The 26,745-nt window shown below is 37.0% G+C and overlaps 4 protein-coding genes across 5 annotated transcripts; all 4 read right to left on the minus strand.

Annotated features, from left to right (window-relative positions):
- Positions 1-2,093: 2,093 nt before the first annotated feature.
- On the minus strand, positions 2,094-4,361 carry LOC133302514 (TATA-box-binding protein 2-like). The gene is made up of 8 exons (XM_061502306.1): positions 4,267-4,361; positions 4,063-4,150; positions 3,769-3,840; positions 3,409-3,459; positions 3,078-3,122; positions 2,849-2,941; positions 2,300-2,401; positions 2,094-2,210 (listed from the first exon to the last, which is right to left on the minus strand). Exons 1-8 carry the CDS (start codon positions 4,359-4,361, stop codon positions 2,094-2,096), a joined length of 663 nt encoding a protein of 220 aa, XP_061358290.1.
- A 9,537-nt stretch (positions 4,362-13,898) lies between these two features.
- Positions 13,899-15,578, minus strand: LOC133302519 (phytosulfokine receptor 1-like). The gene is made up of 2 exons (XM_061502312.1): positions 15,129-15,578; positions 13,899-15,050 (listed from the first exon to the last, which is right to left on the minus strand). Exons 1-2 carry the CDS (start codon positions 15,576-15,578, stop codon positions 13,899-13,901), a joined length of 1,602 nt encoding a protein of 533 aa, XP_061358296.1.
- Positions 15,528-17,396, minus strand: LOC133302520 (NADPH-dependent aldehyde reductase-like protein, chloroplastic). Of its 2 annotated transcripts, XR_009750357.1 has the most exons (3): positions 16,572-17,396; positions 15,935-15,965; positions 15,528-15,664 (listed from the first exon to the last, which is right to left on the minus strand). XR_009750357.1 is itself a non-coding variant. In XM_061502313.1 (2 exons), exon 1 carries the CDS (start codon positions 17,372-17,374, stop codon positions 16,595-16,597), a length of 780 nt encoding a protein of 259 aa, XP_061358297.1. In that variant the 5' UTR covers positions 17,375-17,396; the 3' UTR covers positions 15,830-15,965; positions 16,572-16,594. The 2 variants fall into 2 exon arrangements, 1 of the variants encoding a protein (XP_061358297.1); XM_061502313.1 differs by lacking the exon at positions 15,528-15,664 and having other exon boundaries at positions 15,830-15,965.
- A 6,063-nt stretch (positions 17,397-23,459) lies between these two features.
- On the minus strand, positions 23,460-23,927 carry LOC133302515 (uncharacterized). The gene has a single exon (XM_061502307.1). The coding sequence runs from the start codon at positions 23,925-23,927 to the stop codon at positions 23,460-23,462; it is 468 nt and encodes a 155-aa protein (XP_061358291.1).
- Between the last annotated feature and the right edge of the window lie 2,818 nt (positions 23,928-26,745).

Genomic DNA, 26,745 nt, shown 5'->3' on the forward strand with positions numbered 1-26,745 from the left:
CTTCGCAGGACAAAACAAAAACTAGTAGGAAATGCATTTGGTTCACGGAAAAAAACCTTTACCACATATTTTCCATGCTCCCAATATCCTCTTGGATTAGTCTGAATTTACACATATATGCCATTTAAAATTAGATATTAGATTTGGGGATTTTTTCTCAATTGAAAAGTTTAGGGTAAAGAATTTGTCTCGATTCTAAAGGTTTTAAAAAAAAACTTCATTTTAAATGACGTAAAAGTTACATGATTTTAAGAAAAAAATAGATATAAAATAATTTTTTTACGTAATATGTAAATTAAATAGAAAATCATTCACTTTCTCTTCTATGATTTTTATATTTTGTATTTATTTTTCTCTTAAAATGAAATAATTTATGTCATTTAAAATGACAAATATCTTATCCTTAAAAAAATATCAATTTTAGTAAAAAAAAAAACATCAATTTTGGCAAGTATTTACAATAAGGTTATATATCTTTTGCCAACATAAATGTCTAAATTTAAATTATTCAGTTATTAAAACCAAAGGATAATTACACCTCGTTGACTAAAATTTATAGGTTTTTTACTTTTCATAATTATAGAAAATTTTAAACCTAAATGAAACCTTTTTTTCGGAAAACATAATTTCTTAAATTAAATAGAACCTCGAGAAAACACGAGTGTTGTGAATTTTGTTTTCCAAAAGTTAAAACGGTCATTGAGTATCAAATGAATTAAAATATGACATCAAATTGGCTTTTAAAAGAGAGTGTTTACTCTTGAATTAGATACTTGAATTAAATATAACTTATATGAGTGCTGAAATTTATTTAACAATATATTAGAGGATCAGTTGTTAAAGGGTTGTTCCTGTTTAATCAGTAGTCCTAGATACTTGAAATTTATTTAAAAATTTGATAAGGAAAGTTTTCACACCCTTGTGATATGATATCAAATTATGACTTTTATTATTATTATTATTATTATTATTATTATTTTTATCATGAACCTTTATTTTAAATGGGTATTATTACTCCCCACTGCATTTTTGGTGGGTGGTAAAGATGTAAAGATTACAATATAAATGCACTTACTTTAAATATATTTTTAAGGGAAAGGTTATACTTACAACCTATTTTCATTTATAATCTCTTACAACCATATCTTGACTCTTGATTTTCGTCAATCAACGGTTAAGATTTTCGTAAATCAAATTTATTAATTAATTATTAATTCATAATAAATGATAACCGTTGATTGACAGAAATGTGATTATAAGAGGTTGTAAACGAAAATAGATCGTAAGTATATACCTTCCCTATTTTTAAACATGTGGCTGCCTTAGAATTTCTGACTGAAAGCAAGGCATAGGGAGGGCTAACAAGTGAAACTCTCTATACATAGTTGCAATATGGCTTGACATGCATAAAGAGATATTTGCTACTTCCTCTTTGGAGTGACTATGTTGTTGACCGTATTGCTTTTGGGGTTGGATATGGAACTTCCGTATTGGAAGGATCATTCCATCCTTCTATTGGCTTGCATTTTCTCTACTCAGGATTGAAGTTCAGCAGATTTTGCTTTAAGACTTTGCAGGTGTAACTTCTCCGAGGGAGAAAATATTACATAAACTATTCACTAATTAGAAGGATACGGTTGAATTTAAAATATCAAGGTATATATATATTTAAGAATATATATCAATCAACAGATTACACCAGTCAAGTTTGGGATTGATATTGGAACTGATGATTGGTTGTTCAAATGCCACAAACAATGTATCATATAGTAGGAGAATAATTCTCCCCAATGATGTCACAGTATAAGGAAGCTACAGAGAGACAAATCAGAAAGTCTTGAAAGCATTTTTGTGCTAAATGATGATTGAAAGTTTTCAGATACCCAAAATGCAGACAGAAAGGTTTGACATCAAAATATATTTACCAAAGCCAAAGTCCCTTTCGAAGTCATATCTGCCAACATACAAAGGATGAATTAGAGGTAAAATTCTCAGCAGAATCAAAACAGTAGAAGGCAAAAAGGGAATAACTCTCCCTAATATGTCATATAATCTTTTCAATGCTACTAATAATAAAAAAAAAGGCTTGACAATTAGGCATGTAGCCGGTTTAAATAAAAAGTGCTTGTGTCGTACCATTTCTGAAACTTTCTGAACCCTGAAATAACAGGATACATGTTCTCAAAGGCTGTGTATATTTCCTCTCTTGCCTATGATGTCAAGTAATAAAAGATGGTGAATTTTGGCCTCAAAATTAAGTACCCGAGAAAAGAAACATGCAAAAAAACAAGGGACCAACCTTAGCTCCAGTAAGCACAATTTTTCCAGAAACAAATATGAGGAATACAATCCTTGGCTGTTGCATGCGATATATCAGGCCAGGAAATATCTCTGGCTCATACTGCAATTCAAATCTTTCATGGAATTAGACCATGGCTTTTGTAGCATCAGACTTAAGTTTCATAAAAATCACTCCCGATAAACCCGACCAGCGAATGTGTGGGGTATCAGACTTAAGTTTCATGAAAGATAAAAAAAAAGAAGTTTACACTTGAGCCTTGATTACTTGAGAGTTTCATGCTCAAGTGGGGTGGGTGACTTTCTAGTGTTAGAGATATTTCTTCTCCATTGCTTTGGACATTCTTATGAGGTGTCATTAAATACTTTTAAGTTTATAGAGTAATTAGAGAGAGAGAGAGAATATAAAGAGAGGTAAATATCAAGCATAAGATTGCACAATAAGGAATTATAAGAGTTATGAGCAAGTTCTTATTTTGTTTCACTGAATTACAAAGTCTAAAATATGTGATAGAATTCACTCTTGTGGGAGTAGCTGAATACGACTTACACATGAAAAGGCACAATGTGCGCATGCAAGAAGTTCAAGTTTGAGGGTAAACTTAACATCACAGGACGCAACCATATTCTGAATTTTGAAGTCCTACCAGTCACAATTTCAAGTTAGATGAAAGTATATATGTACATAACTGACTCAAAAACAAAAGCTTAGGTTTATCCATAATCATTGTTGTTATGTTTTTGTGTATGCAGTTTATTAGCAGATACATGTAGTATACCTTAAACTTGGCAGGAAACCCAAGCTTTTGGATAATTCGAGCAAACTGAAAACCAAGATTTCATATCAGATTGACTCAATAGTTACGTCTTATTAACTTAAATGAGATTGCCTAATTCAAAGGTTCAATACAAAAGAGTTTGTGATACATAAACTGGTTTTCAATGTCATTAGTAGTAAGTATAGATTGCACAAAAAGTAAAGCATTTGCTTTTCAGCATTGTCCTGTTATGCCTAACGTAATGATTTTTGAAATGTGTTTTCAAGTGGAAAACCATGTTCTACATAAATGCTACAGCACATGGTGCATTTGGTCAAATGAAAATATTTACCTTTCTTGCTGCAAGCCTTGACTCTTCTTCGCTTTTGGCACCTGTGCAGATCTAGATGAGGAAAAACCAAAAAAATGTTATAACAAAATGGAAATAAAGACATTGCAGAAACTCATTAAATAGAACTAATGATTTAAAGAATGTATTCAACAAACTTTTTACATGAACTTAAAATTCTAAGATTAACATATTCATATATATGATTTCATAAATTATTCAGAGAAATTACAAATGTTTCAAAGGGAAAAAGAGAGAATAGATGCAATCAAATGAAAAACTATATTTTTTGTAGATCAACTAATATGAACTTATTGCTGCAATGCATAAAAACAGAATCTATAAAGATGAAGTAGTACTCACCATCTTCCCAGAACTAAATATCAAAGCTGTTGTTTTTGGTTCCCTTATCCTCATTATGATAGCAGAAAAACGCTGCAGTAACATTTGTGTTTTAGTATCAGTGAGAGCAAGTAATATTGGATACAAAAGTAAATCAACATCAACGACACCTTTATCCCAAACTAGTTGGGGTCGGTGGATGGAGAAGGGTTGGGGTCAGGTGTAGCGAGCCGGCCTTAGAAAGCAGCTATATTTATGAGATGAACTCTTATTGGATACAAAAGTAAATATCTTAATAATTTGCCAGAAACAGACCTTGGGACTGTATTCTGCGTTGCGAGCTTGCTGTGCAATTTTCTTAAGATCCAAGTCACAGTCCAAGCTGAATGTAGCCACAATATTCCTAGAAAAATCCCAAATCAGAAACTAGTGAAAATTGAAAATTCAGCATATTAATCTTAGTACTAAATAGATATACAACAAAGTGAAATAAGAACAGCTGAAAAGGGATAGACTAACTGAATAGTGGGAACAATAGTAGAAAGGTGCTGGTTGGGATCCACAAACTGCAACAGGTTCCCTTCTAAGCCATTGTTGCCACCCTCTTCTGCCATGTTTAGCTATGTTCTGCTTGTTAAAACATACACACCTCTGAATTATTCTTGTAAGGATTACCTGTTATACTACCCAATAGCCCAAATATTCTCTGGGAAGTTTTTGTTTAATCTTTTATCTATTATACTACAATGTATTTAAGACCAGTTTCTTTGATGATTATTCCAAAGTGTTTATTGAAATGTTGATATGACTATTCAAAGAGGAAATCTCAACAAGTCACAGCTGGTTTGAAGTATATATCTGAAGACAAAAAGTTCTATACTTACCATACAGGTTGGTTCACATTTCACATATTTTTTAAGGCTCAGAGCTTAAGAAACGCATGCCTAAATCTGTTTATTCTTCCTTTTGTCCTATTTTGCTATTAGCTTTCAAAAAAAATATAATTGGATATTTTCAGGAAGTGATATTATCATGTTTTTCCTTGATGTTTATTCTCATGATGAATGATTGATATTTTGTTTCTGGGCAATCAAAGCAGTAACAGAAGCATATGCTTATCGGATTTCTATTGCATGAGCCTAGTGCCTATTAGGCACAACCAATAAAAAATTCAACATATATTAGAGGATTCGCTTTTTCTACGGTCACTGCATATAAGTTATTTATTTGCAGTAAGCTCGATACCAAAACGACGTCGTTTTGAAAAAAATGTCGTTTTAAACGGAAATCATGATGTTTTTATAATTTTAATTTATTTCAGGATTATAATAGTCTTTATATTTATAATTTTTTAAGATTTCACTACCAAAACGACGTCGTTTTGAAAAAAATACAGATAATTTATCTGCAGTAACTGCAGAAATATTTTTTCCTATATTAGAATGGAAAAAACATTTCAGTAATTGCTGCAGAAGCTTTTATCTGCCACACACTTTATACTCCCCAGAGTATATAAGCAAATTTTTTTAGATGAACTGTATTGTAGAGGACAAACTTTTCTGCAGCAATTGTAGAAAAGTTAAACCTATTAAAATAACAATAAAAAACTAACAATTTTATTTTAATATTATCTTGAGTTTTTTTATTAGTTGTGCTTAGAAAACACATGCTCATACACAAATTGTTTTATGGTTGTCACACAGTGTAGTCACAACAATAATTCCCTTAACCCTAAACCGCTTTGGATAAAAAAAAATTAACATAAAGCTATAAGTCATCGTAATCGCCCTAGTGCACTAGTGGTTAGATTCGCCACAAAGCCGTTCATATAGACTAGTCTCCAAGAACATTCCTCACAATGCCTCCATTGAAGGTGTATCATCAGAAACACGGAAGCGCATCGTACCGATGTGATGAGGAATGAAGAACACCGCTTTGATTACCTGAGATGAAGCAGCGAGCGTGACAATTTCTCACGTTCTGTTCTCCTCCTCAAGCCTCACGATCTGCAGCAACGCACCACGAACGGTCGCAATTCTGCTCTACGGTTGATCTTCTAGGCTATGACTCAAGGGGGATCAGGTGGTCGTGTGGGCAACCGTTCAGATGATGAACGTCTGCATCTTTGTGTTTCTGATGTCTGTAACCCTAGGAGGCACTAGAGAAAAAAGAGAGTTTATATACTCTGCCCAATCCAAGACTAACCCTAAGCTTCATGGGTTGAAATTAGTCTTTTGGGCTCACTCTCACTAAAGCTATTGGGCTTAAGTGAAAAGAGCATGTTAAACCCAACAATCTCTCACTTGCTCTTTTGGACACAAACTCGAGTTCATAAACTCAAGACTATGTAGCCCATAAGCCATCATCATCTGATTATACAACTCGTCCCTTGTCTCAAGCTAGCCTGGGGATCTACCATCTGTTATTAATCAAGGCTCTTGATAATCAACGAATGGTTATCTAATTCGGTGCTACTCCACTAAAAGCCCGAACTTGAACTCCAAGATTAACACTTATAACATGAATATGCATCGCCCCTCTGTAGAATGTCTATAATTGATTGACAAGTTTTCTGTAACTCAATCAATTATTTATTCCCTTGACTATGATAGTTTCTCTAATGGATTACATGCATGGCCAGTGTCTTTAATATCCAAGTACCGAAACATATCAAGGGGACATATCCTACAAATTCCTTGTTGTTTATCTCATAAATATCGATAATCAAATAATCTCACTCCCAAAATACCAAGTTATTGGCCGTCAATAGATCGAACCTCACCCGTTGGTAAATCAAAGAATGAAAACTATTTGATTACCTATTTATAATAAACTCAGGATTAAGAGCAATCACATAACTATAGTTAACTAGAGATTTGATGCCTTATGACAGAAAAACAACCTTAATCAAATCTCTCCTTGATCCTTTCAATGTGAATGTTAATTTACACCAATATTTTACAATGATTCGGACAAAATTATTTCATAAAATATTGCAGCCTGAATAAAGTGCCCAACTTTATTTAACGGCTGTGACTCCATTCATCAATTGTGAGAACTTATGACCATGTCCTCCATGAACGTATCCATATGGTCATATACTCCACAATTTGATCCGGACCTTTATGTTTGTAAATAGTGCGCAAAATAAATAAATAAAACCTTATTTATGAAATTCAGAAAATTATTTTATTGTTTCATCGTCTTACTCCAAGAGCGTAATGAAACCAATAACTCTCACTTGCTTAATGCAAGTCTGGGATCCTCCTAAGACCCAAAGGAGTAACATGCCTCTCGAACACAAATTCAGGCAAACTTTTAGTAACTGGGTCTGCAAGATCCACCTCTAATGCTATGTGAGTTTAGTGAAAAACTCATAGCTCGAGGTTGATTTTCTTGAGTCAATATCCACTTGAAATAACTGAATTTTTGAAAACTCAGCTTTTCAAGACTCCCACTAGAATATACCAGCATATAATCTCTCGTTCTCCAAAGATACTTGAGTACATGCTTAACAATAATCTAGTATTCCTCTAGGTTCAAAATGGTACTATCTCACTACTCCCACTGCGTGACAGACGTCTGGTTTAACGCCCAACATGATATGCGTGAGTCTACCTTTGCCAAAGCATAAGATATCTTGCTCATGCATTCTTCCTTCTTAGAAGTCTTTGGTCACTCCTTAGGAAGATGAATTCCACATCTGAGAATTATAATTCTTCTCTTAGAATTCTCATGTTGAATTTTGGCAAGAGTTTTTGTCAATGTAAGTAGCCTGAGGTGATGCCAACAACTTATTCTTCTGGCCTCATAAGAGTTTTATACCAAGAATATAATTGGCTTCCCCAATACTTCCATACCAAAACACTACCTTAGCCAACTCTTTATGCTTGATATTACCTCCACATTGTTTCTAATAAGGAGCATATCATCTACATAAAGTACCAGAAAAGCTACTGTCTTCCGTTGGATCCTTTACATACAAATACACATCATTCATCAAGGTTCTCTCAAAATCAAAATTTTGATAACCTGATCAAAAATGATGTTTCAAGACCTGGATGCTTGCTTAAGTCTATGAAATAGGCTTTCACAACTTGCATACCGTGTGTTCCTACTCATTTGCTATAAACCCTTTTGGTTGTTGTATGTAGATATCCTGACATCCAACTCCCAAAATAAAATCTCATAATTGAGACTTATAGCAACTAAGAGAATCTGGATAGACTCAAGCATGGCGTCTGGCAAAAATTGCCTCCAAGCTAGCTTTGAAGGTTTTCACCTTCCTGTCCATCCTCTCTTTGCCTTTTATGTCCACATGCACCTTGTGGGTTTTACCCCTCTTGGTGTCTTTACTAGGACCGAACGGAGTTGAAATACAAGTATTTCATCTCATTGTTCATAACTTGAGCAACACTTGATCAACAACATCTTCTATTGCATTATCGTAACTAGTAGGATCAATATCACTTAACAAGAGACAACTTGAGAGTTAACAAGGTTCTCTCCCACTACGAATGTACTGCACTAGATCTTGTGTATTTAAAGGTAAAACAAAGAGTGGGTCAAATGATGGATCTTCAATTTCTTGAGGATCCGCTTATCCTTGATATTGTTCCTTTACATGTGATACTAATATTTCTACTAGTTTCACTTATATATTATCATGTTGAATTTCCAATCATGGTTCTCTTGTTTGTTCACTTAGAGATATATATATCCCCTCTTGAACAATCAAGGGAACAATGGATGAATCTTCTAGAGATTCTGGAAATTCTTGATCTCAGATAAATCTCATCAAGAATAACCTAACTTAAGAGCTTATAATTTCTTAACTAGTCCTCCTTTAAGAAAATCATGTGAGTGCTCACTTAGATTATCTTGTCCTTAATACTAAATAAGAAATCATCCCTAGTTCTCTTAGGGTAGCCAAAAGATATGCACTCTTCCATACAAGATTCCATCTCATTTGACTGTTGTTGTAGGACGTGTGCCGTAGCACCCTAAATCCGAATATGGTTTGATCTGGGCTTGCACCCCTTCCATAATTCTTTAGGTGTCTTTACAGCAAACTTTGACGGAACCAAGTTAAGAAGGTAGATTTCCTTCTCTTAGGCATCTCCCTTGAACAACATTGGCAAAGATGAATAACTGAACATGATCTTCACCAAGTCTAGAAATGTTTGATTTTCGCATACTGCAACTACATTCAACTAACGCATTCTTAGAGTTGACAGTTACGAAAACTATCCCCTCTTAAATCAGGTAAGACCTGAACTTACCAGACAGGTAGCCGACACTTTAGTCAGACCAAAGTGTTTTTGATTTGAACACCTACATGCTTTTCTGCCTCAGACTAAACCTCTTGGAATTTCCAAAAGCTTTAGACTTATAGCGCACTTGGTTCATCTGTCCAAATCCAGAGTAAACATTCATATAATGAAGTACTCATCACCTCTTCTGGTCTGAACGCTAATTGGTCCACATACATTAGTATGTACCAGTTCCAGTTGAATAGTTGCGCAAATCTTTTTGGCCTTTGTAGGATTGCTTGGCCACTTTACCTTCCAAATAGGACTAACATGTAGCTGTTAGTTAAAAGATTCTTGAACTTTCAGTCTCTCTTTTAACTAAAACATATTTTCTACTTGAGATAATGTGACTCAATCACAAAGGCCAAAGTTATGTTTCATTTGAAACTTTTATTTCTTTGGTGAATATTCTTGTTCATCACCTTTTCCATTCAACATAACAAATTTAAAAGGGTATAGGACATAGGTAATAAAGACTATTTAAACAATGTACCAGAACAAAACAAGACGAAGATGAACTTCGAAATGTAACTGAGGAATCAATTGCATTGTCAAACCATGTTTTAACCAAAACAACTAACAAAAATTGAATTCCTCTTGAAATCTGGAACAAATAAACAGTCACCCAAAACCATAGTCTTATAAATAACTTGTCCTACTGTAAATGCAAACACAAGTTCCCATTTTCAAGCTTAAAATATCTATGTCCATTGCTGACAGGTATGCCATGTTTGAACTACAAAGAGTAACAAACATAATCAGTGATTCCTGAATCAATAATTCATTCACTGATCAGACCTTGATATGCCCATGTCTGGTTCTTTTCATCACCTCTGGGCAATTTTTCTTTCAGTATCCCTTCAGTCTGCACTTGAAGAACTTGCCTTGCGGCTTCTTCATAGCAACTAGTTTGACAACTGATAACCAAGTCATTTTGTTCTTGTTACCACCCTTGGGTTTCCCTTTGGATTTAACAAGACTCTTAGCAAAACCTGCACCGACTGCATTCTGTCTAGCAGAGCTGCTAGACGCAGCAAACATGTCATTAAGAGTCTGAAGCATTTTTACTCCACTCTTAATCATGTACACTTGCTTCTGCAAGTATTTGGAAAGACTGACAATAATATAGCAGCGAACTACCATATCTGCCCTTTTCCAATCTGAGAAATGCATATTAGTTTCCTTAGACGCATTCTCTGCAGGTTGCTATGGCCTTCGCATTGTCAGGACAAATTTTAGCTTCCATGTTTTAGAACAATATCAAAGATTTGCTTTTCACTTATTCATAGTTGGTACCATCTAGAGGTTTTCGACTCAAAATCATTTCTAAGATATTTTCTGAAAAACATATAAAGCACATAATTACAAACAAATAATGCAATAAACAAACGAAGTGCAAGTAGATTCTCATAACTACTCTTGTTTATTGTATGTAATTAACCATTGTTTAATTTCAAAATTATCCTAAGTGTCTAAGCATTGCCGACGATGGGCCGTACAATACTTTACTAAAATTTTGAAATTATTAAGATTTAATCTAGTGAAATCTGATTATCCTTATCCGATGGGGCTTCAGCGATAACCATTTCACTAATAAACCCACAAATGAAGCCCGCAGGTTTTAAAATTAATTAATTTTTAAAACCTTCACCCATTCAACATTTTTGTTTGAGAATTTTCATAAGCCCTGTCGAATTCATTGTTTAATTTCAAAATTATCTTTAATAACTTAGTATTATCGACGATGGGCCGTACAATACTTTATTAAAATTTTGAAATTATTAAGGCCCAATAAAATCCAGTCATGCTAATCCGTTGGGGTCTCACATGATTATTTTATTGATAGGCCCACAAAGCGCCTGAAGGTTAAATTAATTTCTTAATCTAAATCTCCTCCCATAATTATTTAGGTCCAATCTAATAAAATCCAATCATGCTTATTCGATGAGACTTCACATTATTATTTTATTAATGGTCTTTATAATGCGTTGGAAGGTTAAATTAATTTCTTAATTTAAATCTCCTTCCATTCAACATAAGCAATATTTTCCAATTTCCAAGAATTATTTAATTGAGAGTATCCTTTATTTGATTTCAAAAACTATGTAAGCAAGAGCGCCGATGAACGTGCATCACTTAACTTATCTGAATTTTGAAATCATTAAGGTCCTAAAATCCGGTCATGATAGGCAGCGTGTGCTTCACACAATCATGATACATGATTGTGGTATGCAGCGTGTGTTTAACACATGACCATTTTAGTAGACCCATAAATTACTCGCAAAATAAAAAAATTCTCTTAGGAAATTTTCTTACTACTTGTCTTGATTTTAAACTCCAAAATTAATCAATTTGATTATTCTAGATTTTACCAAAATCATAATAATTAAATTAATTTTCGAAATTAATATAACCATTAATCTAGATTTTGTTTCCAAAATCATAATAATCATAATTTTATTTTACCGGAATATTTAAAATCAAAACTACGCGCATAAACTATCATACTAGTCGGTAATGACATAATATTAAATATGCACGTATGACATGTGATCATGCAGCAATATGGCACCTTCATATCCTATATGACATGTTATCGCAAATATCATGTTAATCGCACATATAATTCATTTCATTCAATAAAAGCATTAAATAATAAATCATAATTACTTTAATCCGTGGCCTTCCTATTTTAAAGAAAATAAAATAAAATAAAATAATACAACTTTGGAATTCGACTTTCGCCTAGCCCATAGTATCTGTCTCAAGCCCCTTAAGGGTTTCATGGGCCCAAAAGTCCAAAGACCCAATCCTTTGGCGAGAAACCCTAGGACGCGAAAGAGGAACCCTAGCCGTCAGGTCTGCCGCGCCGTCACCCGAAGTCAAATCAGGCCAAAACTCCAGGGGAAGGACCGCCACATAGAGACGAGTGCACCGCCGCCGGAACCACCCAAAAAGGTGGCCGGACGCTCCCTCACTCTCCCATTCTTTGCTGGAGAGTGGCGGCCACTCTCAGCCTCTTGTGGAGGCACGTGGCGGAGCGTGGAGTCTCCGATGGCGGCGATCCACCCACCGTTGCGTTCGTCTTTCCGTCCTCTTTTAAACCATATATAGATCGCCCCGTTCTGAGATCGGGAAGTCCTCGAAAAGTCTTCGACAGTGCTGACTGTGCATCTTCCTCACGATTTCTCGATCTTGAATCTTTACAAAATATTGAAAAATACACAAAAATTCCGAAAAAATTAAAAAAATAGCAAGGAGGAAACCTAATCATATGAGATTAGCCTCCTTGTTACAAATCGAGAAATACACGAGAGACCCTAACCATGAATTAAAGCATTTTTACTGATTAAAATCTAAACTTTTATGAAAATGAACTATAAAGAATTAAAACATGAGTTTCAATAACAGATACAGAATAAAGGTGCCATATTTTCAAAATCACAAAAATAAATCAATAAATCAAAGCTGATCTAAATCCCCATCACAATCCGACTCTGATACCAATTGAAGGTATATCATCAGAAACGCGGAAGCGCATCGTACCGATGTGATGAGGAATGAAGAACACCGCTTTGATTACCTGAGATGAAGCAGCGAGCGTGACAATTTCTCACGTTCTATTCTCCTCCTCAAGCCTCACGATCTGCAGCAACGCACCACGAACGGTCGCAATTCCGCTCTACGGTTGATCTTCCAGGCTATGACTCAAGGGGGATCAGGTGGTCGTGTGGGCAACCGTTCAGATGATGAACGTCTGCCTCCTCTTTGTGTTTCTGATGTCTGTAACTCTAGGAGGCATTAGAGAGAAAAGAGAGTTTATATACTCTACCCAATCCAAGACTAACCCTAAGCTTCATGGGTTGAAATTAGTCTTTTGGGCTCACTCTCACTAAAGCTATTGGGCTTAAGTGAAAAGAGCATATTAAACCCAACATCCATATGTAGCCTTATTTAGGTTAGAAAGAACCGAAATGAACATTGATATTTAGAAATGGCATTTTCGTCATTAAAATTGTACTTCACATGCAACTTATAAGTATTTGATTGAAATTATATTCCAGATCTTAAATTTTTTGTGTAAGGTAAGAGGCCAACTTAGTAGAAATATAATTGAAAATTTTCATTTTTGTGGACTAATTGGCTATAAAATATTAGTTCTGAATCAGGGGACTGTATATGTATTATATGAGACCCTTTAGAACGGATTTTTTTTTTATTTTTTTTTATTTTTTATATTCCCGTACAACTTGGTGCATCTTCTTTTTATATAATTTTTTTTATCCCATTTAAATCAAATAATTTTTGCTTTTTCCTGTCGAGTCCTCACTTTTTTTCCTTTTTTTGGGAGGGATATTATCTGATTCAGTTGTCTTAATTTCAACTTAGCGTAAACTCAACTCCTCTTATAGGGATAAATAAAATAACCAAAAATTGAATCGAACTATGAACTACACTTAAATTAATTAATTTTTAAAAATTAGTTCATGAGCCAAACTGATTTTTAAAGAACCAGTTCATGAGCTGAACTGGTTTTTAAAATTAGTTCAAGAACCGAATCAAACACTAAACTAATTTTTGTTACTTTATTTCTTTAATTTCTTTTTTCTTTTCAGAATAAGATTGACGCGAACTGTTTTCAACCAAACCAAAATTATTTGGTGGAGAAGGCATAAAGCAAGAAGTGCCACAATGGTAGAGACCCATGTTCCCTTCGAAGCTTTTAGGTGGAAAAGTATCAAACTGTCCCCCCATTGGGATTTCCCCATGCAATTGATTATAAGACACATCAAATGTAGATAAGAAACTTAGTTTCATTAATGACTGTGGTATTTCTCCTTAGAGTTTGTTGTGAGACAAATCCAAAATCTCCAGCATTGTCATTTCTGATAATTGGAGAGGAATTGGTCCCGATAGGCTATTATGTTTCAGGTCCATAACATGTAGCCCTTTCAGGTTACCAAAACCTGGCCATATTGGTCCTTGAAGCTTGTTGTAACTGAGAATTATAGATGGTCGGAAACTTGAAACTTTTTTGTATTTGTTCTTCATACCCTTCATATTCCCACTAGTGTAAAAGGGAAAGGCAGAAAGTTTTCCTTCTAATGAAAAATTCCTGTACTGGAGGCTCAAGACCATGTTCAAGCTCTGTGGTATGTTGCCAGTGAAAGAGTTATTTGACAAGTCCCAGTAATAGAGATTGTTAAACTTGCCAAACCATGAGGGAATGCTTCCACTGAGATGATTCCATGACAGATCCAGCATCTGCAGCATTTTGCATCCGCTTAACCACTTTGGGATTGAACCTTTAATCTGACTGTCGGCCAGGACAAAAACCTTGAGATTACTGAAATCTAGATTTTGACCTTGTGGCATTTCTTCCTTACAGAAGTTCAAAGTAAGGACTAGTGTACTTAAGTTCCTGCAGTGACTTAAAACCTCAAGTGTTGCAGACAAATTATGCAGGCTGGCGTTTGAAAGTGAGAGTTGGGTTAGGGACTGAAGATTCTTGAAGTCAACAGGAATCCCACAATGGAGATGGTTACGGGCAAGATCAATTGCTTCTAATCTTAGGCAATTTGATAGACTGCCAATTGGACCATGAAACTGATTAGAACCAAGACCAAGGGAGGTTAGATTTTTCATCATAGAACAATTCAAATTAATTGAACCACTCAAAGAGTTGTTGTTCATAATAAGCATTTGAAGAGATGGAGAATTCACCAATGTTGCAGGCAACTGACCAGTGAATTTATTTGACTCAGCAGAGAAAACCTCAAGCCGTGTGAGGCTCCCAAAGATATCAGGAAGAATTCCAGAAAACCCATTATTGGAAATGTCCAATTCCACTAGGTTTGAAAGGTTACCAACTCTCTTATTCAGTGGCCCAGATAGCTTATTATCCTGCAGATAAAGTACACTCAAATTTTGCAGATGAAAGATACTCTCTGGAATGCTTCCTGACAAATCATTTCCATCAATGGACAGATGCTGCAGAGAGGAACAATTACCTAAATTTTCTGGAATCTTACCAGAAAAGAAGTTACTAGACAGTTTAAATATTCGAACCTGAGACAAAGAGGTACAGATAGCTGCATTTATAGAGCCTTCAAAATAATTATTACTCAAGTCTATAACCTCCAAGTTTTGAAGATGAAACAACTTGTCAGGAACAAAGTCACTCAAGAAATTCTGGGAAAGATTCAGGACTCTTAGTTGATCCAAACCTGCTAAGGATTCACAGATTTTTCCACCAAGTCTTCTGTTTCCAAGTTCCAAGCGAACCACTCTTGTGACTGAACCAGGCAAGGCATCACAAGTGACACCAGACCAATTGCAGTAATCAGGGGAGTTAGAGCTGTTCCAGTCCAAAATAGCTGATTCTAGGCAGTTAGAGAATCCAGTCAAGGCTTTCAAATCATTGCGATTACTTGTAAAGTTCTGGGATTCTTGAGCACTATTTCCAAAACTGATAAATGGCATCAAAATGACATATAAGAAGAGAATATGAAATCCCATTGAGCAGCAAGCTTTGCCTGAGAATCAATTATCAGTGGCTTATCTCCAAGCAAGTGGTTTGGAATTTCAGTCTTTGACAAAAACAACTACAATAAAAAAACTGAGGCGCAGTTATGACATGAATGAACTTCCCTTGAACATATAAATCACTTCCTAATTGAATTACTACAAAACTGTGTTTCTCTCAAGTTGCTGGATTTTGAGTGTTGAGTTGACCTATTATTGTTAAATATCAAGTCAGAGCTTTTTATGGATCTTGCATGAAAGAAACTACTGATCTTTTCCCCTTTCTTGTTTGACCAGAGATGAGAGGTAGTTAGGGTATCCCATAATGAAGTAAAAAAAAAATTCTATACCTCTTCATCAACATACGTGTCTTCCAAGTATCTGCACATGGAGTTTTCTTATTAGACTGTTAAAGGAAATAGGATTAAAAAAACAAAAAACACCACCATCACATAAAAAATGAAACAAAAATAGGGTCAAATAATCTGACGTATTTTATATTATTCACCTGAATCATTTTCTGATATTGAGTCTAGCTTTCACACGTAAGTTCAAAACTCATATAATTAATAAATAATTGTCAACACTCAAGAAGTCCCGAGAGATGATTTCTTTAAACTAACTCTTCTCAAATGAAAACTGAATTGGATCACACGCCTTTGCATGCAAAAGATTTGACCAACTGAGTCCTGTAGTTTACACATTCACTAATAATTTGCTCTTAATCTTCAGACAATAAACTATGATCAAACCAAGTAATCAAGAATAGTATATATATATAGCAGAACTCATTTGTCTTATTTCTTTGTTTATTAACCCTTCATATTCATCTCCCTGTAATGAATAGAGAATAATCCAAAACTTTTCATTTTTGTTTTTTTATTAATGCTGATGATAAATCTTTCAAACATAAAAATAAACCTATTAACATCTTGATGTAATGTAACCACACACAGTGCAAACTAATTTTTATTAGGGAAAAAGTACCACTTGTTCCTAAATTGTGGGAACTAAACATAGCCACCATTAACACGAACCACTTGACCATTAACCCATTCAGCAGAATCAGTGGCTAAGAACCCTACAACAGGAGCAACGTCTTTGGTCTCACCGAGCCTACACATGGGACTCTCTTCCACCACCCTATTAACCATCTCCTCCGTCTTCCCCTCGAAGAACATCTCCGTCGCGATAGGTCCCGGCGCAACGCAATTCGCCGTTATCAACGTCCCCTTCAGCTCCTTCGCCAGGATCTTAACCATCGCCTCCACCGCCGCCTTCGACGCCGCGTACGCGCCGTAACCAGGCCTCAGCGCCGCCGCCATCGACGTCGTCAGAAGTATGATTCGCCCTCCGCCGCCGCGCTTCAACCGGTTCGCCGCCTCCCTGCTGCACACGAACGCTCCTCTCGCGTTCACCGAGAAGGTCTTGTCGAAGGACTCCACGGTGGTGTTGGCTATGGTCGGGTACTTGCCGTCGAGAACTCCGGCCGAGTTGACCAGGATGTGAACCGGCGAGTCGAAGGCTCGCTCGGCCGAGTCGAATAGGGACTTCACCTGGTCCGGATCGGAGACGTCGGCTCGGACGGTGACGGCTCTGGCGGTGGCTGAATCGGCGTTGATCTGGGCGGCGACTGAGTTGGCTAGGTCCGAGTTGGAGGTGTAGTTGATGACGATTCGGGCACCGAGTGAAGCGAGGTGAATGGCGATTTCTCGGCCGATTCCGCGGGACGAGCCAGTAACGATTGCGACTCGGTCTTGAAGCGGCAAAGATTGGTGTTGAGCAGCCATGTTTTTTGTGTGTAGTATAACGATATGCTCACAAGTCACAACGTGAAATTGGGTGCTTATATTATGCACATGAATAGATAAAGGGAAAAGTGTCTATCATTTAAAATTACACAACTTATATTCTTTCACTCTTACAAAGAGGTGGGATCCACACCTTTATTTTTTTTGTCAACTCTCTCTCCTCCTTTATCTATCTCTTTCTCTCTTTTAAAATGACACAACTTTACATCCTTTAAAATTATACACACTTTTCCCATAGATAAAACACAAGTCAAGTTTTAATGGGAAGATATTTTTTTGTTTTTCTTAGTTATTAAGAAGTTAATTGACGGATTACGTAAGACCATATGTCATCGTCATCGGAATGGTCTTCCATACTTGCTTAAGAAGTTGAGTTTTTTTTTTTTTTTTTTCCACCTATTGTCATGTTATGATGCATGACATTGACACGAAACACACAACCCGACACGACATGCTGATTTTAAAAAATGTCATATTTTAACATGTTGGAATATATTTTGATATTAAATAAAATTTTTAATATATATAATATGATTATATTTAATACATATAAGAGTCCATAATAAGTCATATAACCAATCAAATATTTAAATTTCATAACATAAATATATATAAAAATAATTTTTTGTACTTTGTTAATTTTTCATGTCAAATTTCATAACAGAAAAAAATTAATTTATAAATTATTTTTTTATATTTAGTTAATAAAATAAAATTAAGATTAAAAAAAAATTTGTCGGAGCATTGACCGCGTGTTGGAAAAAATTGACAGCGTGTCGAAAAAATATGTCTGAGAGTTGACTGCGTGTCCCTAAATGTTGACTACATGTCAGACGCGTGTCGGAGTGTGTCAGACACGTATCCGACACGCAAATTTTTCAAAAAGATCCGTGTGCGTGCTTGTTAACTGCCATGTTATGGAAAACCTACATGTTAATTAAATGATTTACATTAAGAAAAAAAAATTCAAGCAATAGCATTTGATAATGTTGAATAATATTTACAAAAAGGGTTTAGATTTGACACATGAAATCTTCAGACCGAATAATCTTTAAATAAAAAATATATATTAAAGCAACCATAAGACACGTCCTCTCAACACACAACCGTGCAGGTTTTTTAAAAAATAGAGTAAACTCCTATCTGGGTCCCTAACAAAAAATATGATTTTCATTTTGGTCCCTTATAAAAAAATTAATTTTGAGCTCATCAAGAAAGGCAAAGTGAACTCGTGTTAGTTCTTGCATCAGTCATAAACACACGGCAATAGTAACGTGAATGGGGTGTCGCGTTATCCAAATAACTCACGTTCTATGTAGGAATAAAAATGTCGTCATATAGGATATCACTTCAACGTTGTTGCAGAAACCAATTAAAGTTGAACTATTCTTCCCCCCCTCAACATCCCCAATTAACGTCGTCGTATAGTGTTGCTTAATTAGAAACACATCTAATTAGGTATTCCATCGTTGTATGTACGTTGCAATTTAGGGCTTACTGCATATTTTGTGTGTTCTTTGTAATTTAGGGTGAGAAGATGGATGTTTCTTCTGGAATGGGGAGCTCAATCCTTTGCACTTTAATTAGGGCTAGAAACCGAAGAATGACTTTTGCTCCAAGGTGTAAATGCGGGAGGTCAAGTGTTGTATACACCTCTAAAACTCATAGAAACCCAAATAAAATATTTTTTAAGTGTCTCAATTTCAAGGTGAGTAATTTATAGACAACTATACACATTATTTATTTTTCAGTTAGGTTCATTCGTTTTTATTTAAGTTGAATGTTATTATGAGTTTGGTTTCATCTGGTGCTAGGAAAAGAAGACACACTGCAATTTTTTTTAGATGGGTGGATGATGCGTCAAATGAGACGATGGAGCTAGAAGATTGGAAATTAATAAGCTAGAGGCACATCAAATCATTTCCAGATTTAAACGTTGCTGTCCCCAGCAATGTACAAGACTCAATCCAGGAAACAATTCTCTGGCATTTGTACTGTGATACATCCGTGCGTGTGGAGTCGCGTCAAGAGGCTTTTTATAATTTGTAATTTTCACTCCTCTTTTTCCTATAAAAACACAACCAAAAGGTGAATATTATTGACATAGAAAGAATCAATATAAATAGCAAATATGTATTTAAATTGCTCTCTTATGACCCAATTCTTATCAATTTTAATACTGAAAAACCACACTTGCCAGAGGCACATCAAATCATTTCCAGATTTAAACGTTGCTGTCCCCAGCAATGTACAAGACTCAATCCAGGAAACAATCAATTATTCCAACACTACATCACTCAGACAATCAAGAGATCACTATGCTAAGCATGACTGAATCAATGCAAAGAACTCCTAACAATGCCTTCTATTCTTATGAACATGTCAGAATCTAGCTTGAACACCCCTCGCCAAGATAATCATATAACGCTCAGCTCTCAAGTGTTTAAGGGTGTAACAATCACTCAATCCATCACAGCAATAACATTACCATAAGCTTGATCATATTCTCAAGTTCCTAAAGATAAAGAACATTAACACATGCATAATTGATCAAAAGGACTTCACAGGTTGTAACTTGGCCAGGCTTAAGGGTAGAAATTTATGGTTAGTAGCTCAAACAACAATGAGATTGAAAAATTGGTATTATTTCACTTTAACATCATCCAACTCAATGGTTTTTCTCCACTCAGATTCCCACAGAATTTCGAGAATTAATTCCTATCAACCACTTCTCCTTTACATTCATCCTTTTTCTTTTTCTTGCTTTTTCTTTTCCTTTCCTTTTTTTTCTTTTTCTCCCTTTTGTTTTAAGGGCACAGATGAAATTTCACCTCCCCTAATTACTTGACCTTTGTGGAGCTTACCTCAATTTCTTTGTTTTATTTTTCAACACATCAATAATTCAATCTCAATTAAGGTAAGTCACATGGCTATAGGCTAAGCCATCAATCAGGAATTATGAACAAAAAGGCTCAGGCTCAAAGGGGTTAGCAATAGAAAAATTCATACAGGTGGGTTATTTTTGGCCAATAGCTAACAAGAACAAAATGCCTTTATCATATCAACCAATGCATGCATCTCAGAGAAATAGAGCAAGTTCTAGAATGCCATCACAATGAGTTCTCTCAGAATAAAATAAGTGTTTAAGCACAAAACCCCACCAGCTATGATGTCAAGCTAGACTTCCAAAAGAAACATCAGGCATCATTAATCATTCAAACACAAAATTCAGACAAACGAGCAATCATGAAGTCTACTCATGCCCATACAATATTATGCCAGAAGTTCATACAAAACATGTTTCCTAGGATGAATCAGGTAAGTTAACTAGGGAAAGCATATCTAAACCTGGGACTTGCTTAGAAAACATGTTCAAATTTTTTATTTTTTATTTTTTATATATATATCACACAAAATAACTATAAAAATAACTAAGAAAATTAAAAGAGTTAGAGTATCTCCTCTGATAGAAGAATTGCAGTTCTCAGGTGCAAGCCTGCCTACCATTCCCAGATTTATAGAATTGCTGTCCTCAGCAATAATTAAACCACAAGAAAGAAGAAAACCCTGCACAATAGAACAAACAGTGGCATATAGAATAAACTATAATGCGCACATTAAAACATCAGAGAAAAATATACTAACACAAAGTAACTAAAGGAAAAAAAAGAAGATACGAAATAGAAAAATGAACTAATATACAAGTTCTCCATCAGCAAGGAGACATCAATCATCCTCATCGTCACTTTCCTCCATGACCATCCTCCTAGCAGCATGGAATGGGTCAGGAATAGGACGATACAACTGTGGGTCCATAAATGGCTGTGATGGCATGGGAACATCAGCTGGAGCTGGAGCAGGATAAGGGTTTTGATACATATAGGGAGGAGGAACCTCTGGGTACACAGGCTGGAATGTCTCAAACGGGACAGAAGGATATGCATGCTCTAGGAAGCGTTGAAAATATTCTCCCTGCATAATAATCTTCTCATTTTGAATAGACAGCCGTGAAAGCTGCTGTTGCATTCCATAAAAATCAAAAGTAGGAGAAGGTCCCGGTGGAGCAACTGGAGCTGCTTGATCATAATGTGCTTCAGGAGCATCTAGCTCAGGTACCTGAGGTTGAATAAGCATACGTGGAACACGTGGAGATGGAGGCCTAGTAGCTTTTTGGCTGTCGCTTCTGAACTCAACCTCAGATTTATTACACTGATCTGTGTATGTAGCCAAAGTCAGCATAGATGCAGGTTGAATATCAAACTCCTCATCCGCAGCTATAAGCACTCCTGCCCTGGTACACAAGTGGAGAATAAGAGAAGCAAAACCCAAATGTTCTTTCCGTCTACTCCCTTTTACCATATGATAAATTCTATCAGATAACGCTGTAGAAATGTCCAATCTTTCTGGCCCAATAAGAATGTATAACAGAGATGCCCGCTCAATATTCACATCTGATAGATTAGAAGAGGGCAAGATATTAGCATTCACAAAACAATGCCAGAAACGGCATTCACCTGTCAGCCCTTTCATACATAACTTTTCTTGGATACCACCAGTTTTAGTGTCCCATTTGGAGAATGGTTGAGTAATCCTTTTCCTTACCATTTCTGTCAAAGAAGAAAATTCATCCCGGTACAGCCTGCGCCCCATACTAGGAAACATTCTGTTATACAAGGAGGTATACTCACAAGAAGTATTTTCCCTGAAAGCTGTCAGCAGGTAGGACTCAATGGTGGCTGCATCAATAGGAACCACAACTCCTCTAACCCATGAAGTTCTAGTGGTATCTAAATCCTCCAGTTCGGCATTGGCACAGAACTCCTTAACAATTGAGCTTGAGGCTGGTTTAGTATAACTTACCAGCACCTCCCATTTCCTTCTTTGGATGGTTCGCATAATGGGATTATCTTCTGGCAAATCCATATCAATGGTTCTTTCATGAATGAAGCCCTTGTTCTCATAAAGGTCATAGAATCTCTTTTGGGCTTCCATGTTCACAAATCTGCTTTCATCCAGCTGAGAAACTTTGCGCTTCTTTTTACTACCACTTGTCGCTGGTTCTTTACCCATAAAGATCTGAAAATCAGAAAAGTAATCCAGTGCGAAGGGTATATAAAATATCACAATTAGCCCATAACACAGCGATAATTCCCAGATTTATCTCAGATTATATCACAGCAATATACCCAATTTACTCGCAAATAAAATACCGAGCAAAAGATTCAACATTACAAGACTCAAAATGTCTATCTACACATACATATATGATATGACCATAAAAGCAAATTATTTTTTTTTTTTTTTTTTTTTTAGAGATTCACATGAATGGCTTACCCCCACACGTTAAGAACCCACACATACAGAATCCACCCCCCATACACAAAACATCATACTAGATATATCATCAAATCAAACAATACTCAGATATAGTCTTGCTCTCAGTTCATTAAACCAAAATAAAAATTCAAAAAGATGAAGACTTTACCTTGGGCGCCATGAAAATGGAGTGTGTGGTGAGAGGATCTTGTAGTATTTTAAGAAAGTAAAAATAAAACAAATAAAATATAATGGGAAGGGAAGGAGTGTGGAGAAAAAATGTGTGTGATGTGAAGAAGAAGAAAGAAGAAGGAAGAAGAAGAAGAAGAAAGAAGAAAAGGGCGTCAGAGAGAGAATGAGGTTTTGGGAAAAAGAGAGAGAGAGAAATAGGGATTTGAGAGGAGGGTGTCGGTGGAAAAAAATGTGATTTTTTTTTCTCTCTGTCGACACTTTTTTTTGTTTTGCCGACACTTTTTTTTTTTTCGTCGGCGCTGGTCTGCGCCCTTGCGCAAGACCGCGCCCCGGCGCCCACTGGCGCCGCTTTGGCGCGCAGTGGCGCCGTTTATTTTTTTTATTTTTTCTTTGCAGCGGCGCCAACTGGCGCCACTATGGCGCCAAGTTGCGTCATGTTGCTGCCTTTTATACTGCGACATGCATTTTTTTTTAGATACAACAACTTCTACGTTGGGTTTCCTCCCAATAAGCGCGTGTTTAACGTCACGAGCCTGACAGTTACCTCTTTGAAATTTCAATTTTTTATGAGAGACAAAACCTCAGTGTCTCTCTTCACGAGTCCTCCCTGATAAGCTTTGAGTCTAGCTCCATTGACTTTGAAAGGTCTATCATCATCTAAGGGAGATATCTCAACTGATCCATAAGGGAATACTTTCTTCACCACAAATGGACCAGACCACCTGGACTTAAGCTTTCCCGGAAACAGTCTTAGGCGAGAATTATACAACAACACTTGTTGTCCTGGCTCAAATTCCTTGTGTATAATCTTGTTATCATGCCACTTCTTGGTTTTCTCTTTATAAACTCGGGCACTCTCATAAGAAACTAATCGGAACTCATCTAGCTCATTCAGCTGCAGTAATCTTTTCTGAAGAGCTTTCATTGGTTCGAAATTCAAGAATTTAGTAGCCCATAAAGCCTTATGTTCCAGCTCTACAGGCAAATGACAAGATTTCCCATAAACCAATTGATATGGAGACATACCGATTGGAGTCTTGAATGCAGTCCTGTATGCCCAAAGCGCATCATCGAGCTTTCCTGCCCAGTCCTTCAAAGAATTCCCAACAGTTTTCTCAAGGATCCTCTTCAACTTGTCCACTGGTTTGAGGATGGTAAGGTGTAGCCACCCTATGATTTACTCCATACTTTGAAAGCAAACTATCAAACTGCTTGTTGCAGAAATGAGTGCCTCCATCACTTATTATAGCTCTAGGTACACCAAACCGTGCGAAAATATTCTTCCGTAAAAAGTTCACAACCACCTTAGCATCATTAGTGGGAAGAGCTACAGCCTCAACCCACTTGGAGACATAATCAACAGCAACAAGGATGTATTGGTTGGAGAATAATGAAGGAAATGGTCCCATAAAATCTATTCCCCACACGTCAAATAGTTCTACCTCTAATATGCTATTTAGAGGCATTTCATCCTTGCGGGAAATGTTTCCAACTCTTTGACATTTATCACATCTTTCCACATAATCCCTTGCATCTTTGAATATCGTAGGCTGATGGACACTCAGTTGCGGTGGATGGGCTTTCTCCTAGTGGACCAACTGTTAGTGGGTCTCATGCGTCAGAAGGGAAACCAATTATGGAGAGACCAACTGGGGATGGGTTGGCTGAGGATGATCCAATTGTTGATGGGCTGACTGATGTTTATGGGCCAGTAGCTGCTCTCAAATTGGTGGACAATGTACCTAGAAGAAGAGTGGATTGTAAGGCTCAAAGGAGGAAAGCTTATGACAACTGGAAGTTGGTTAGCACCTTGGACACGTGGAAGGCTGCCCACGGAGAGGAAAAGTGGGAGAAGGAATGAGAGGATGTGAGGGATATAAGTTAGTTAGTGAGGAGTGGGATGGGTATTGAGTATTCTGGTAAAAAGGGGTAGTAGGAGCAGTGGCATTGAGCATGAGTCTCAATGGCTGCCTAAGGAATAAAGGGTAATTCTCTTCAATCGGCCATCTGAGAGAGGAGGATATTTTCTGCTTTTAAGGTGTAATAATCCTTGTATTGTTGTGGGTTCATTTACTGTTTAAGTATATTGTTCCAGTAGTTAAATACCATTCCCAGAGATTGATTCCGTTCTTAGTTAATATTACTTCTGTCATTTAATTGTAAGTGTTCTACTGTTGTATTCTTTTGGTGCCAACAATTTGGTATCAAAGCTCTTACGGTCGGTGGGGAGCTGTATGGTAAGGACGAGAATGGAGACTAGAGTGGAAGAAGTAGAGAGGAGGACAGAACGAATAGAGGAAAACATGGGAGAAGTCAGGATTGAGGTGCATCAGTTGAAGGAGGCACTTACTGAGTTTTTTAATAGGATGGACAATGGAAGCAGGGGATTCAGAGGAAGAAACGGAGACACAGATGCAAGGGAACATGATGGCAACCATGGTCGAGGACCGTGGGAGAGGGGAGAGGAAAGGATGCGTCGAGTGGAAGTTCCTTATTTCTCCGGTGATGACCCTTACGGATGGATATTCCGAGCGGAACATTACTTCCGTGTGAATCACATTCCACCCGAGGAACAAGTTGAAACGGCCTCCATCTGTTTGGAGAAGGAAGCTTTAAGCTGGTTCCAATGGTGGGAACCCAGGAATCCTTTGACGGACTGGACAACGTTTCGATTGGCGGTGTTGCAACGCTTCCATGTTTCCCCGTCGGGAAATCCTTATGAAGCGTTAATGGAGTTGAAGCAATCCGGCACAGTGGCTGAATTTCGTAAACAATTCGAAGTTCTGTCGGCACCGTTACGGCAAGCGGATGAGGAGATGATGCAGGCAGCTTTTTTGACCGGATTGAAACCGGAAATTCGAGCGGAGATCCGTTTGCACTCACCAGAGGATTTGGAAGGGATGATGGTGTTTGCTCAGCGAGTTGAGGATCGCAACGCAGTGGTAGGCAAGGAGAGTGGGGATATGGGCCGAGGAAGCCACGGGCCCAATAGCCACACTAACGGATGGGGTAGGCCTGCCTTATCAAACCGTGGAGGAGCGAATACCCCAAGGGGAGTGAATTATGGGCCAGCCACAACGGCCCAAACGAATCCATCTAACATATCGGTCACACCAGTGTCGGTGGCCAGCAACACTCCCACGATCCCTAATCGACGAGTAGTGGGTACTCCAGAAGCAAGGAATACCTCCCAAACAGGAGATGCGACGGTGGGAGGATCCGAGGGCCGTAGTGGGAACCGGTTCCGGCGGTTGTCACCAGATGAGGCAGCTGATTATCGACGGCGAAACTTGTGTTTTCGTTGTGATGGACCCTATGGTCCAGGGCATGTGTGTCCGAACCCTCATCTGTGGGTTTTACTGTTGCACGAGAATGAAGATGTTCCCACAGGGGAGGAATGGGGAGGGATCGAAACAGGAGGAGAATCGGAAGAGATTCTTCAACTAAACGTCCAGAGTGTAGTTGGGTTGACCTCCAATCGATCCTTAAAACTATGGGGGAAGGTGAAGAACCAAGATGTGGTCGTACTCATAGACACGGGTGCTTCGAACAACTTCATTGGAGATGACACTGTTGACCGGTTGGGCCTTTCTCTCGATCACTCTAAAACATTTCGTGTGGGGGTAGGGGACGGAGCCCAAGTACAAGGAAAAGGGTATTGCAAGGATGTGGAATTGTTGCTGCCAGGTTTGTCTTTGACTCAGGACTTTTATGTTTTCCATCTTAACGATGTGGATGTGGTGCTGGGTTATTCATGGTTGGAAGAATTGGGGAATATTCAAGCGAATTTTAAGGAACGTATTCTCCGTATTCCATGGCAGGGGAATGAGGTGTTATTGCAG

The sequence above is a fragment of the Gastrolobium bilobum genome, unplaced genomic scaffold (assembly GCF_033153095.1).
Source record: "Gastrolobium bilobum isolate Gb01-03AN ecotype WA unplaced genomic scaffold, APGP_CSIRO_Gbil_v1 utg6994, whole genome shotgun sequence".
Lineage (NCBI taxonomy): Eukaryota > Viridiplantae > Streptophyta > Magnoliopsida > Fabales > Fabaceae > Gastrolobium > Gastrolobium bilobum.

What these genes read in the sequence shown, in the direction of transcription:
- LOC133302515 (XM_061502307.1), bottom strand. Translation starts at nt 23,927, where the DNA reads ATGTCTCCATATCAATTGGTTTATGGGAAATCTTGTCATTTGCCTGTA.
- LOC133302520 (XM_061502313.1), bottom strand. Translation starts at nt 17,374, where the DNA reads ATGGCTGCTCAACACCAATCTTTGCCGCTTCAAGACCGAGTCGCAATC.
- LOC133302514 (XM_061502306.1), bottom strand. Translation starts at nt 4,361, where the DNA reads ATGGCAGAAGAGGGTGGCAACAATGGCTTAGAAGGGAACCTGTTGCAG. An exon ending in ACTATTGTTCCCACTATTCA is followed by an intron (nt 4,151 to 4,266) that starts GTTAGTCTATCC and finishes GGATTTTTCTAG; the next exon opens with GAATATTGTGGCTACATTCA. An exon ending in GGTTTCCTGCCAAGTTTAAG is followed by an intron (nt 2,942 to 3,077) that starts GTATACTACATG and finishes TGTGACTGGTAG; the next exon opens with GACTTCAAAATTCAGAATAT.
- LOC133302519 (XM_061502312.1), bottom strand. Translation starts at nt 15,578, where the DNA reads ATGGGATTTCATATTCTCTTCTTATATGTCATTTTGATGCCATTTATC. An exon ending in TCTGTACCTCTTTGTCTCAG is followed by an intron (nt 15,051 to 15,128) that starts GTTCGAATATTT and finishes TCCTCTCTGCAG; the next exon opens with CATCTGTCCATTGATGGAAA.